This window comes from Oncorhynchus masou, chromosome 6, assembly GCF_036934945.1.
Source record: "Oncorhynchus masou masou isolate Uvic2021 chromosome 6, UVic_Omas_1.1, whole genome shotgun sequence".
NCBI classification, from domain to species: domain Eukaryota; kingdom Metazoa; phylum Chordata; class Actinopteri; order Salmoniformes; family Salmonidae; genus Oncorhynchus; species Oncorhynchus masou.
In genome coordinates, this window is record NC_088217.1 from 56,817,493 (window position 1) to 56,831,820 (window position 14,328).

Here is a 14,328-nt window from a genome sequence, read left to right on the forward strand (position 1 = left end):
ATTTTGTAAACCGTTTGTGCCGTGAATTCCATTTCTATCAATTTTCTACGGAGCATTCGACGTGATTACCCCCATAAACAATCATTTATCTAGATATGGTTGGTTTCAGTGCATTCCTCTGGATGTTTGCAACACAGCCAAACGCCATTGTTTTTTTTGCGGGGAGAATTGACCGAAGTGAGCTGATTTGAAGACAAGGAGCAATGACAACCTTAGGCACCAATAATTTTAGCGAAGCTTCATTGATTGACTATATTTCTACCCAATGACCACTGATCTTCTTGAAATCTAGCTGGGTAGATAGCCAATGAGCTGAGGTAAACGCCAGTATGTAATGGTTTTGGGTTGGACCACAATTCCTTGTTTGTTATCGCACACGCAGGGAACTCCATTCTCACCTTGACGATCAGAGGAGTTGCTGTAAGGCTTTTTACGCGCAGCTGTATTTTGGAAAGTTGTAGTTTCAACGATTTCATTGAAGATATCATGGCGAATAAATCAGGTAAAGCGAAGTCAAAGACTAAAGTGAAAGTGAAAAAGTGAAAGTGAGACAGATTTTTTGTTTGAGGAATCTTGGAGTGTTAAGATTCAAACGAACTGAGGAGCTGTTTCTGCAAGGACAGGACGTACTTCTGGACGGGTAAGTGTTAATGCCGTTTTATGAAATATAAATATATATATTAAAAAAAAAATATATTTTTTTTTGCAATGAAATGTGTGGTTTGTTTGCGTGTGTGTATGTTGGTTTGTTTGGGTGTGGGTGTGTGTGTGTGTATATATATATATATATATATATATATATATATATATATATATATATATATATATATATATATATATATATATATAAAACAATGGCTGGAGTTGAATGGAACAGCACTTCACCTTAGTGACTGTTCCCTCTGCTCTATACAATTCATATCTGTTTATTTTATGTGATGATAAAAGGCTCATACAATACAAATATTTTTTATGTTTTCTTTCACAGTGATAGCGACTCCGACTGGGAGCCCCCGGTGCCAAGCTGCCCGCTCTACCTGTGCCCCCAGTGGTGTTCATATGCCACAGTTCATTACTGCCGGCATGACTGTGCCTCAGGGCCAAAAGGGCACAGCATGGAGGCGTCATTGTGTTCTGTGTCGCATGAAATGCACCACTTGTTCAGTTTGCCTCTGCTTTACATCAGAAAGAGACTGCTATGAGACATGGCACAGGCAGCAAAATATTGTGACGAGGATGAGGACTGTTTTTTTTTAAATATTTTTTTTCTAATATTTTTTTAAAACATTTTTTTTGTGTGTGTGTGTGTTAGAATTGCTTTTTGATATGTTGTATATAGTTATTTGCACTGCTGTATATAGTTATAGGTCATTTCACCAATTTGGCCACTTGGGTACATTTGGGCAACTTGTGTGGGACACCTGGGTGACTTCATGATAAATGTCATGTAGCTCACCCATTCCTGAAGTTATCAGTCTGAAACTTTGCACACCTACAGTTGCCCTCTTGTGTTATCCATCAAAATTATCACCAGCATCCTATTCTAGTACATGTGAAAGATGATACTACAACAATAAAAAACAGAAAACGTATGCTCTTTCTCTTTTCTTCCACCAGATCTACTGTGTTATATTCTCCTACATTCAATTAACATTTCTACAAACTTCAGAATGTTTCCATTCAAATGATACCAAGAATATGCATATCCTTGCCTCTGGGGCTGAGCTACAGGCAGTTAGATTTGGGTATGTCTTCAGGCGGAAATTGAGAACAAAGGGATGCAGCCATAACAGGATAAGGTCTCATTATTTGGACAAAGCTCTTGAGAGAGACAGGGTGATGAAGGGAAGAAAGAGATAGAGGGAGGGGAGAGAGGTCGAGAGGGTGGAGGGTGTGAAAGAAGGTGGAGGGAGAGAGAAGAGGCGATAGAGAAAGACTGGAGTGATAGATGCGCAGATGAGGATGTGCAAGTAGAAATACTGGTGTGCAAAAGAGCAGAAGAACAAAAACAAATACGGGGATGAGGTAGGTAGTTGGTTGGATGGATGGGCTATTTACAGATGGGCTGTGTACAGCTGCAGCGATCGGTATGCTGCCAGTGAAATATATCTGCTGGAGCGTGTGCTATGGGTGGGTGTAACTATGGTGACCAATGAGCTGAGATATGGCGTGGCTTTACCTAGCAAAGACTTATAGATGACCTGAAACCAGTCGGTTTGGTGACGAATATGTAGCGAGGACCAGCCAATGAGAGCACAGGTCGCAGTGGTGGGTGGTATATGGGGCTTTGGTGACAAAACGGATGACACTGTGATAGACTGGGCGGCAGGATAGCCTAGTGGTTAGAGCGTTGGACTCCCGAGCTGACAAGGTACAAATCTGTCGTTCTGCCCCTGAACAGGCAGTTAACCCACTGTTCCTAGGCCGTCATTGTAAATAAGAATTTGTTCTTAACTGACTTGCCTAGTAAAATAAAGGTAAAAAAAAAAAAAGACTGCATAGTCAGTTTTATGAGGGTGTATTTGGCAGCATGAGTGAAGGATGCTTTGTTGCAAAATAGGAAGCCGATTCTAGATTTAATTTTGGATTGGAGATGCTTAATATGAGGTTGGAAGGAGAGTTTACAGTCTAGCCAGACACCTAGATATTTATAGTTGTCCACATATTCTAAGTAAGAACCGTCCAGAGTAGTGATGCTGGTCGGGCGGGCGGGTGTTAGCAGCGATTGGTTGAAGAGCATGCATTTCATTTTACTAGCATTTATGAGCAGTTGGAGGCCACGGAAGGAGTGTTGTATGGTGAAAAAGCTCGTTTGGAGGTTTGCTAACACAGTGTCCAAAGAAGGGCCAGATGTTGAATGTTCAGAATTGAACCCTGTGACACCCCCATAGAGACTGCCAGAGGTCCGGACAACAGGCCCTCCAATTTGAGACACTGAACTCTATCTGAAAAGTAGTTCGTGAACCAGGCGAGGCAGTCATTAGAGAAACCAAGGCTGATGAGTCTGCCAATAAGAATACGGTGATTGACGGAGTCAAAAGCCTTGGCCAGGTCGATGAAGACGGCTGCACAGTACTGTCTTTTATCGTGGCGGTTATGATATCGTTTAGGACCTTAAGCATGGCTGAGGTGCATCTGTGGCTAGCTCGGAAACTGGATTGCACAGCGGAGAAGGTACGTGGGATTCGAAATGGTCGGTGATCTGTTTGTTCACTTGGTTTTCGAAGAATTTAGAAAGGCAGGGCAGGATGGATATAGGTCTGTAACAGTTTGGGTCTAAAGTGTCTCCCCCAGAACAATGTATTGACATAAACGTTAATAGATTAACACTCGTACTTTCCCATTGACTGCAAATATATTGATAATAAGCTTCAGCCCTGTGACACTCATCTTTTCCCATTGACTGCAATGTATTGACATAAGCGTCAATTGATTGATGCTCATCTTTTACCATTCACACCGCAAAGCTTGCTGGGAGCATGGCTAGTTGACATAAGCATCAATCAGTTGATACCTTACTGTTTTGCAAAAACGTAACAGGATACATTTTTTGAGGCTGATAATGGGCTGTCTTATGATGGTTGGCAGTTCCTCATGTCCTGAAGTTCTCTGTTGGCTGACTGTGTTTGATGTCTACTCTGTGTGTACTGTAATATGTTGTACTAATTGCTGTGTTAAGTGCCTACCAGAGCCTACAGCAATAATAGTAATAGTACCTGGAGTGATGTGGGTGGTTGTAATGAGCAGGTGCTCACTAGCTTTCTGAGGCTAATTGCCCACATACAATTCTACGCACACGCACGCGCACAGTGCCCAAATCATGCCTGTTGATCCCTTGATTTCTGGTAAGGCTCCATTGTGGCATTCCTCTTCAGTTTGGGGACACAGAGACAGTCCATTGGCTCTGTATACTGCAGCATGTCTCTTTTGGCCCGTGTCTTCGGTTTGGAGACAGACAGAGAGAGATTGGCAGTGTGGCGAGAGCTTAATGCAGTAAATCATTGTTTGTGTCCCTAAAGACAGGCTAATCTCTCATAGCCTGTCCAGGCATGTCAACAGTAGGATCACAGGACTTCATTACCACGCAAACACTTTGGGTGGCATCAGAAAAAGCTCATTTAGACACTCTGTGCCTCGTGTACAGGCAAGACAAGTGTGTTTGTGATTCAGCATGTGTCTACAAGAGAGTGTGTCTATGACAGGGTGGTTGTGAATAAAAAGTACAATGGTGTGTGTGTGTGTGTCTACTCATTCATATTTCAGTTCAGCATGTGTTTTCCAGAACAATGCTATCGTTAGCCTAAGACACATTTGAAGAAGTCGTTAGATGGCTGCGGATCCACCCGGTGGTTATAGTTCTAGGTTCTAAGTTCAAATGTTGGTTTTCTGTCATTGTGTTCCCTAACGGTGGTTCTAAGTTCTAAAAGTTATTATTGTGTTTACGTCTCCTAACGGTGGTTCTCGTTGTCGCTCCCTCAGGGCGTAAGGCTGCTGGCTGGCTGTCCTGTTCCATCACAGAACAGAATACTGAGCAGAGGACAGAGCCCCAATGCCAGTGGAAATGCAGCCACATCAGGGGCTGTATCATTATGAGTCTACACCCAACCAGCCGCCCAGAGGGTAAGATATATTTTGTGACCAACTTTTTATTTTGGTATGTATACAAAAAAAATGCATAAACAGAGAATCGAAAGACAGAAAATAAGAACAAGCACACAAGACAAAACGCCAAATAAAAACAAAAAGTTAATAAATGAAGTCAATAATTGTCCTGTCTATCCCATCCAGAGGGTAAGACAACACAACAACCCCATCAACAACAACCACAACCTCCTTGTCGTTAGTCTAACCAGTCAAACCTAAAACTATAAACACTTTTCTATCAAAATCCCTGAACTTTAAATCAAATCTGGTGCACTGGCCAGCTTCTTACTGTGATATTATGTTATAACATGTATCACACAAGAGACTGTAAAGACACTAACAAACAGACAGATATGAATGATTCACTCTCGTTCCTCCATACATACTGTAAAACAATCTGACAACTCGTCTAGTCCAGGGGCTCAAATCTCTTTTTTCTACTCACAGACAGACGGCATTCTCTGAGTAGCTAAAAGCCTAAGCTGCAATTGTTTTGGAGATAGAGAGCCTCTCTCTCGCTCTCTCTCAGCTGCTAATTACAGGCCGGCCAGGCCCCGCTGAGCTCTGCATGACTGCCCTCCCTCCCTCCCACCCTACCGTACCCTGCTCAGGTTACTCTGATAGTGGGAAAGAGGAAGAGAGGGATAGAGGGAGAGAAAGTAAGGGAGGGAGAGAGAGAGAGAGTGAGAGAAAAGAGAGAGTAAGATGTGAGAAAGAGAGAGAAAAGGGGGACAGGGAGGCAGAGAGAAACAGAGGGAGAAAAATCAGAGGGATGTGGAGAGAGAGAAAGAGTGAAAGAAAAGCTTAATTTACTTCTACCAGATTCGAGAGTAAGAAAGAGGGAGAGAGAAAGGGGGAGAGAAAGCGGGAGGAGGAGGAGGAATACACAGTGCGGAGAAAGAATTAGAGAGCTGAAAGGGAGACTTAGAAGGTACAGGGATGAATGAAGTCTGCTCTGCATGAGAGGAATATAGGGAGAGAGAAAGAAAGACAGAGGGGGAGCGTGAGTGAGAAAGAGAGTGTGTGTGTGAGTGGAGAAAAGTTCTGAATCCAGAAAGAGAGTGAGAGGGAAAAGGGAGTAGAACACATTGAAATGTATTTGGAACGTTCCAGCTAGGCTTCCCTTGTCTGTTCAGCTCAGAAGGGAAACCCCCATCTGGGTAGCTAGTAGCTACAGCTATAACAACATTACTGTGAATTAGAGTACATCACCATCTGGTGGGGAGTGGGAAACATCACAACAATTAATGGGTTTCCCAAACTCGGTGCACATTTTGGTTTTTGCCCCAGCAATGCACAGCAGATTTATATAATCAAAGATTGATGATGAGATGGTCATTTGAATCAGCTGTTGAGTTTGCACTGGCAATTACACCGTTTACAGAAATAATTAGACATGACCCAAACGTAACAGGGGTCAGTATTGGTAAACATGAATATAAACTAAACGTATTGAAACTCAATGCCCCCCTTGCTAAAAATATTTTCAGAGTACTCTAAAATATCAGGATATTAAATGAACGTGAAAAAACCCCAGGACATAATGGCAATAGGAAAAATAATAACTCATTATCTACAACAATTCTTTAAGTGGACCACAAAAAATATCAAAAACTTAGGATGCTTAATAAGTGACAACAAACAACAAACATTTAAGTGATAATGCCCAAAAAGCCTGTGATTGGAGGATATATTGGCACGGGTTTTGTTAGGCTCGAGACAAAGTCAAAACGTGCCAATATATCCTCCAAACACTGACTTTGAGGGCATTATCATTTTTATACAATGGGTTACCAACATATTCAAATAAGAATTATGTTAATGAATTAATTCACACAATTTCAGCCTTCCACAAGATACAGTCCTGACACAAATCTATGGTTGCTACCCAAGCCGGCTGGTCTTTTGGTGGGACAGCTGGAGATCGAATTTCAATACTGAACCAATGTTGCAAATGTCAGAGAGACAGCTAGCCAGGTTTATACAAATGTTCGCTACTGAAAACTAATTGCTAATCTAAAGGAAATGGGAGATAATATCTAGATGCTTTTTACAGCGGAGATCAAGTTCAAGATCAAGTTTATAAATTGTCTGGCTGGGCAAATGAGACAGTGGATTGCGCTGTCAGATGGAGCATTTCATCATATCTTTAGCCGGTGGTAACTTGTGCAACAGACACCGGCTGGAATGAGGTTTTAACCAATCCGCATCCAGAATTATACTCACCCGTTGTATAAATAAAGATAACTTTATCCCATTACTCAACAAAATGAAAGCGTGAATAAACCTCTTCAGAATGACATGGCTCCCAAAGTTTTTAGATTCATTCTCTGTAATACCAGTTAGCTCACTGAAGACATTCTTTCAAAAAGTATACTTGGTCATAACATACTTTATATGGGCAAATAAAACTCTTAGAATGAAAAGCAAAGTCTGACATCTTCCTAAGACTGAGAGTGGTTTTAACCTTCCAGACTTGGAATTGTATCAACTCGCCTCCCAGGGTTTTTACTTACATACACTGAGTATAGAAAACATTAAGAACACCTTCTCTTTCCATGACAGACTTACCAGGTGAATCCAGGTGAAAGCTATGATCCCTTACTGATGTTACTTGTTATATCATCTTCAAATCAGTGTAGAGGAAAGGGAGGAGACAGGTTAAAGGAGGATTTTTAAGCCTTGAGACATGGATTGTGTATGTGTGCCATTCAGAGGATGAGTGGGCAAGACAAAAATATAAGTACCTTTGGACGGGGTATGGTAGTAGGTGCTAAGCTAACATATGCAATTATTTTAAGACGGTCATACCATGGATCATTTAGCCATTTCATTTGGAATTTTAGGAGCCCTTGAGGTATATAAAAATAGTAAAATATTATTTGATAAAATATTGAATTTGGCTTTTACTGCTACTGTACCCCATAGAAATCGTTGAATAACACATTCATAAATGGCAACAGAGACAGTAAAACAAAATTAATCACAATTAAGGTTTTGAAGTGTCTGTCCTATATCTAGGAGATATTAGAAAGCTCTGGAAATATATATATTTTTTTGACACATATTTAACCCTTTATTAATAGTTTGTAGGCCAAACCGGTATGTCTCATGGTCTAACAAAACACCACTGTAGCTCTGCCTCCTTCCGCCGCAGATGCGGTCGATTGAGACACACCCCATGCAAAAAACCTGATATCTCTATCTTAAACTGACAGATTTCTATGGGGATTTTTTTATTATGATAGATTGGTAGCACGGGCGCATCAATAGACTTAATGTAAGGATTTTTAAATGATTTATTCTTTTACTTTTGATACTGTTGGTAGTATATTTTTAGCAATTCCATTTACTTTTGATTCTTAAGTATATTTAAAACCAAATACTTTAACTTTTACTGAAGTAGTATTTTTCTGGGTTACTTTTACTGGAGTCATTTTCTATTCAGGTATCTTTACTGTTACTCAAGTATGGCAATTGGGTACATTTTCCAACACTGGTATTCAGGACCAAAAGTGAATTGCTTTGCCAAATTTTTTGCAGTATTACTTCAGTGCCTTGTTGCAAACAGGATGCATGTTTTGGAATGCAGTATTTTATTCTGTACAAGCTTCCTTCTTTTCACTCTGTCAATTAGGTTATTATTGTGGAGTAACTACAGTGTTGTTGATCCGTCCTCATTTTTCTCCTATTACAGCCATTAAACTCTGTAAAATGGTGAAATCCCTGAGCGGTCTCCTTCCTCTCTGGAAACTTAGTTAGGAAGGACACCTGTATCTTTGTAGTGACTGGGTGAAGTGATACTCCATCCAAAGTGTAATTAACAACTTCACCATGCTCAAAGAGATATTCATTTTGACCTATCTACCAATAGGTGCCCTTCATTGCGAGGCATTGGGAAACTTCCCTGGTCTTTGTGGTTGAATCTGTGTTTGAAATTCACTGCTCAAACTTACAGATTTTTGTGTGTGGAGTACAGAGATGAGGTAGTCATGTTAAACACTATTCTTGCACACAGAGTGAGTCCATGCAACTTATTATGTGACTTGTTAAGCATATCTTACTCCTGATCTTATTTAGGCTTGCCATAACAAAGGGGTTGAATACTTATTGACTCAAGGAATTTCAGCTTTACATTTTTTATTACATTGTAAAACAAATTGAAAAGCATTATTCCACTTTGACATTATTGGATATTTTGAATTGAGTCCCTTTTAAATTCAGGCTGTAATACAACAACATCTGGAAAAGTCAAGGGGTGTGAATACTTTCTGAAGGCAATGTAGTTAAATGCACTAAAGAGGAATGATGGGTACATATTGAAGATAGGTGAACATATTCTGGGGATGAGCATGTGTGTCTATTTTCAAAGGATAAAGCTAAGAGCATTAACAACTTCTGACCAATGTATTTTCATACATGCAACTTAAAAGTTTTCTATTTGACATGTTTTGGACATCAGAGCAAAATTGAGGGAATCCTATTTGAGTCAGAGAAGGATGTTCATGTGATAGGGAAAATATACAAAACCTTAAAGAATGCATATCCAACTGACAGTCTCTTAGAAAAATATAGAAACTATTGGAACCAAGACTTAAAAATAACTGATATTGGCACAAGATGGAGGGAATTGTTATGTACTTGAGTGAAGACCCAAAAGCGGTTTAACAGAAACAGAGTTCTTTAATGAAAAAACAGGAATGGCATAGATCCTCTTCCGACGTTGTCAATGGCACAATAGAATACCCGCAGAGAGGGCGACAAATGAAACATAAAGTCCCTCTGATGAATAGCTGGGTAGCGGCGACAGGCTGCAGGTCGCTCTGGGTCGGTGCGGGTCACAGAGGAACGGTGGTAGCTGATCACACGTAGCATATGATGAACTGGACACGGTGCAAACAAAAGATAGTAAGTAGTGTACAGGATGCACCTGCCAGGCAGACTCCGACAGGATACGAGAAAAAGCATCAGGCTTGGTGTTCTTTGAGCCCGGACGATAAGAAATAACGAACTCGAAACGAGCGAAAAACAGAGCCCAACGAGCCTGACGCGCATTAAGTCGTTTGGCTGAACGGATGTACTCAAGGTTCCTATGGTCAGTCCAAACGACAAAAGGAACGGTCGCCCCCTCCAACCACTGTCGCCATTCACCTAGGGCTAAGCGGATGGCGAGCAGTTCGCGATTACCAACATCATAGTTACGTTCCGACGGCGATAAGCGATGAGAAAAAAACGCGCAAGGATGGACCTTGCCGTCAGAGAGGGAGCGCTGAGAAAGAATGGCTCCCACGCCCACCTCTGACGCGTCAACCTCAACAACAAACTGTCTAGAGATGTCAGGTGTAACAAGAATAGGTGCGGATGTAAAACGATTCTTGAGAAGATCAAAAGCTCCCTGGGCGGAAACGGACCACTTAAAGCACGTCTTAACAGAAGTAAGGGCTGTGAGGGGAGCTGCCACCTGACCGAAATTACGGATGAAACGACGATAGAAATTTGCGAAGCCAAGAAAGCGCTGCAGCTCGACGCGTGACTTAGGAACGGGCCAATCAATGACAGCCTGGACCTTAGCGGGATCCATCTTAATGCCCTCAGCGGAAATAACGGAACCGAGAAAAGGGACAGAGGAGGCATGAAAAGTGCACTTCTCAGCCTTCACATAAAGACAGTTCTCTAAAAGGCGCTGGAGGACGCGTCGCACGTGCTGAACATGAATCGGGAGAGACGGTGAAAAAATCAGGATATCGTCCATGTAAACGAAAACAAAAATGTTCAGCATGTCTCTCAGGACGTCGTTAACTAGTGCCTGAAAGACAGCTGGAGCGTTAACGAGGCCGAAAGGAAGAACCCGGTATTCAAAGTGCCCTAACGGAGTGTTAAACGCCGTCTTCCACTCGTCCCCCTCCCTGATGCGCACGAGATGGTAGGCGTTACGAAGGTCCAATTTGGTGAAAAACCTGGCTCCCTGCAGGATCTCGAAGGCTGAAGACATAAGAGGAAGCGGATAACGATTCTTAACTGTTATGTCATTCAGCCCTCGATAATCCACGCATGGGCGCAGGGACCCGTCCTTCTTCTGAACAAAAAAAACCCCGCTCCGGCGGGAGAGGAGGAGGAGACTATGGTACCGGCGTCGAGCGATACAGACAAATAATCCTCGAGAGCCTTACGTTCGGGAGCCGACAGAGAGTATAATCTACCCCGGGGGGAGTAGTTCCCGGAAGGAGATCAATACTACATTCATACGACCGGTGTGGAGGGAGAGAAGTGGCCTTGGAACGACTGAACACCGTGCGCAGATCGTGATACTCCTCCGGCACCCCTGTCAAATCACCAGGCTCCTCCTGTGAAGAAGAGACAGAGGAAACAGGAGGGATAGCAGACATTAAACAGGTCACATGACAAGAAACATTCCAGGATAGGATAGTATTACTAGACCAATTAATAGAAGGTTTATGGCGAACTAGCCAGGGATGACCCAAAACAACAGGTGTAAAAGGTGAACGAAAAATTAAAAAAGAAATGGTTTCGCTATGATTACCAGAGACAGTGAGGGTTAAAGGCAGCGTTTCACGCTGAATCTTGGGGAGAGAACTACCATCTAAAGCGAACAAGGCCGTGGGATCCCTTAACTGTCTGAGAGGAATGTCATGTTCCCGAGCCCAGGTCTCGTCCATAAAACAGCCCTCCGCCCCAGAGTCTATCAAGGCACTGCATGAAGCAGATGAACCGGTCCAGCGGAGATGGACCGGAAAGGTAGTGCAGGATCTTGAAGGAGAGACCTGAGTAGTTGCGCTCACCAGTAGCCCTCCTCTTACTGATGAGCTCTGGCTTTTACTGGGCATGAGGTGACAAAATGACCAGCGGAGCCGCAGTAGAGACAGAGGCGGTTGGTGATTCTCCGTTCCTTCTCTTTGGCCGAGATGCGGATACCTCCCAGCTGCATAGGCTCAGCATCCGAGCCGGCGGAGGAGGGTGGCAGTGATGCGGCAGGTGGCAGTGATGCGGAGAGGGGGGCAACGGAGAACGCGAGCTCCTTTCCACGAGCTCGGCGACGAAGATCAAACCGTCGCTCTATGCGAATAGCGAGAGCTATTAAGGAGTCCAGGCTGGAAGGAACCTCCCGGGAGAGAATCTCATCCTTAACCTCGGCGAGGAGACCCTCCAGAAAACGAGCGAGCAAAGCCGGCTCGTTCCAGTGACTAGAGGCAGCGAGAGTGCGAAACTCAATAGAATAATCCGTTATGGATCGATTCCCCTGACATAGGGAAGACAGGGCCCTGGAAGCCTCTTCCCCAAAAACAGAACGGTCAAAAACCCGTATCATCTCCTCCTTAAAGTCCTGATACTGGTTAATACACTCAGCCCTCGCCTCCCAGATTGCCGTGCCCCACTCACGCGCCCGTCCGGTAAGGAGAGAAATGACATAGGCGATGCGAGCTGTGCTCCTGGAGTAAGTGTTGGGCTGGAGAGAAAACACCACATCACACTGAGTGAGGAATGAGCGGCACTCAGTGGGCTCCCCAGAGTAACACGGCGGGTTATTGATCCTGGGCTCCGGAGACTCGGAAACCCTGGAAGTGGGCGGTGGATCGAGGTGGAGTTGGTGAACCTGTCTTGTGAGGTCGGAGACTTGGGCGGCCAGGGTCTCAACGGCATGTCGAGCAGCAGACAATTCCTCCTCGTGTCTGCCTAGCATCGCTCCCTGGATCTCGACGGCGGAGTGAAAAGGGTCCGGAGCCGCTGGGTCCATTCTTGGTCAGATTCTTCTGTTATGTACTTGAGTGAAGACCCAAAAGCGGTTTAACAGAAACAGAGTTCTTTAATGAAAAAACAGGAATGGCATAGATCCTCTTCCGACGTTGTCAATGGCACAATAGAATACCCGCAGAGAGGGCGACAAATGAAACATAAAGTCCCTCTGATGAATAGCTGGGTTGCGGCGACAGGCTGCAGGTCGCTCTGGGTCGGTGCGGGTCACAGAGGAACGGTGGTAGCTGATCACACGTAGCATATGATGAACTGGACACGGTGCAAACAAAAGATAGTTAGTAGTGTACAGGATGCACCTGCCAGGCAGACTCCGACAGGATAGGACTAGGAGGAAGCAAACGAGACGATAGCTTGCTTCTGGCATGAGAAACACAAACGAGAATCTGACACCGAAAGTAGCAGGAACAGAGAGAGAAATAGAGACCTAATCTGAGGGAAAAAAGGGAACAGGTGGGGAAAGGGTGAACGAGCTAGTTAGGGGAGATGAGGAACAGCTGGAGAAGGAGAGAAAGAGAAGGTAACCTAATAAGACCAGCAGAGAGAGACAGAGTGAAGAGAAAGGACAGGAACAGACATAATAAGACATGACAGGAATGTTGGAACATAACTAACAAAATTACAGTTAACTAAAGGTACTCTTAAAACCTCTTAAGGATCTGGCCCTTTTTTAAAATTTTCGCCTAAAATGACATAGCCAAATCTAACTGCCTGTAGTTCAGGACCTGAAGCAAGGATATGCAAATTCTTGATACCATTTGTAAGGAAATACTTTGAAGTTTGTTCAATTAATGTAGGAGAATAACACATTAGAGGTGGTAAAAGATAATACAAATAAAAATACATGCATTCTTTTGTACCATCTTTGATATGCAAGAGGAAGGCCATAATATATTATGCCAGCCTTGGCACAATTTGGATTATATCCACTAGATGGCAGCAGTGCAATGTTTTAGACTGATCCAATGAACCATTGCATTCCTGTTCAAAATGTTGTATCAAGACTGCCCAAATGTGCCTAATTGGTTTATTAATACATTTTCAAGTTCATAACTGTTCATTCTCCTGAAACAATAGCATGGTATTATTTCACTGTAATAGCTACTGTAAATTGGACAGTGCAGTTAGATTAACAAGAAATTAAGCTTTCTGCCAATATCAGATGTGTCCTGGGAAATGACCTTGTTACTTACAAACCTCATGCTAATCACATTAGCCTATGTTAGCTCAACCGTCCCGCGGGGGACCCACTGATCCTGTAAAGGTTTTAATCCAGTATAAACTAATGCATAGAATGTGTTAAACAAGAGACAAAATTCACAAATTCTTTAGCACAACATCAGTGTCATATCATAAGTGTAAAACTAACACTGACTTAATAATCCATACCTTCTGGGAATGCTATAAAGTCCAAAAGTTATGGGTGTGTTTAGAAGATTGGCTGTCATAAGTATTAAAATGTAATTATAGTTTTAATTAATCTGTCTGCATATTTCAAGACATGGCATATGGGGGGGGGGGGGGGGTGCATAGTGAGATAAACCGATGGGTTGGACGATACTTTTCTCATCAATCATCTTGAAAAAATGTATACTTAAAAACTGTAAATCAACTAATCCTCCTTCGTTAACACAATGGAAAGGTCAATGCTTTATTATCTAAATGTTGGAAGTGTGTGTGCAATGGAGAGAAACAAAATGGTGCAGTTTAAGGCCATGTGGCGGAGAGTGATGCGGGCACTGGAGATAGGGGTGTGAGCAGGTGGGTCTGGGCAGAGGTGATGTTGTGGATGTTTGTGTGCGTCTGTCTGTATGTTGTCGTTTGTACGTGTATGTTTTGTATTGTTAATCTTACAAAATAAAATGAATTAGCTGTGTAGTGTTAGAGCACAAACCAAAGCCTTCACCCAGGAGG

The 14,328-nt window shown here is 42.9% G+C and overlaps 1 protein-coding gene across 1 annotated transcript in view; it reads left to right on the forward strand.

Annotated features, from left to right (window-relative positions):
- gli1 (GLI family zinc finger 1) overlaps window positions 1-14,328 on the forward strand; it is a 140,732-nt gene that overhangs the window by 73,381 nt on the left and 53,023 nt on the right. The window contains exon 2 of the mRNA XM_064969209.1: window positions 4,480-4,620. Coding sequence (XP_064825281.1) covers window positions 4,550-4,620 — 71 coding nt within the window. The 5' untranslated portion in view covers window positions 4,480-4,549. The remainder of the gene's footprint in view (window positions 1-4,479; window positions 4,621-14,328) is intronic.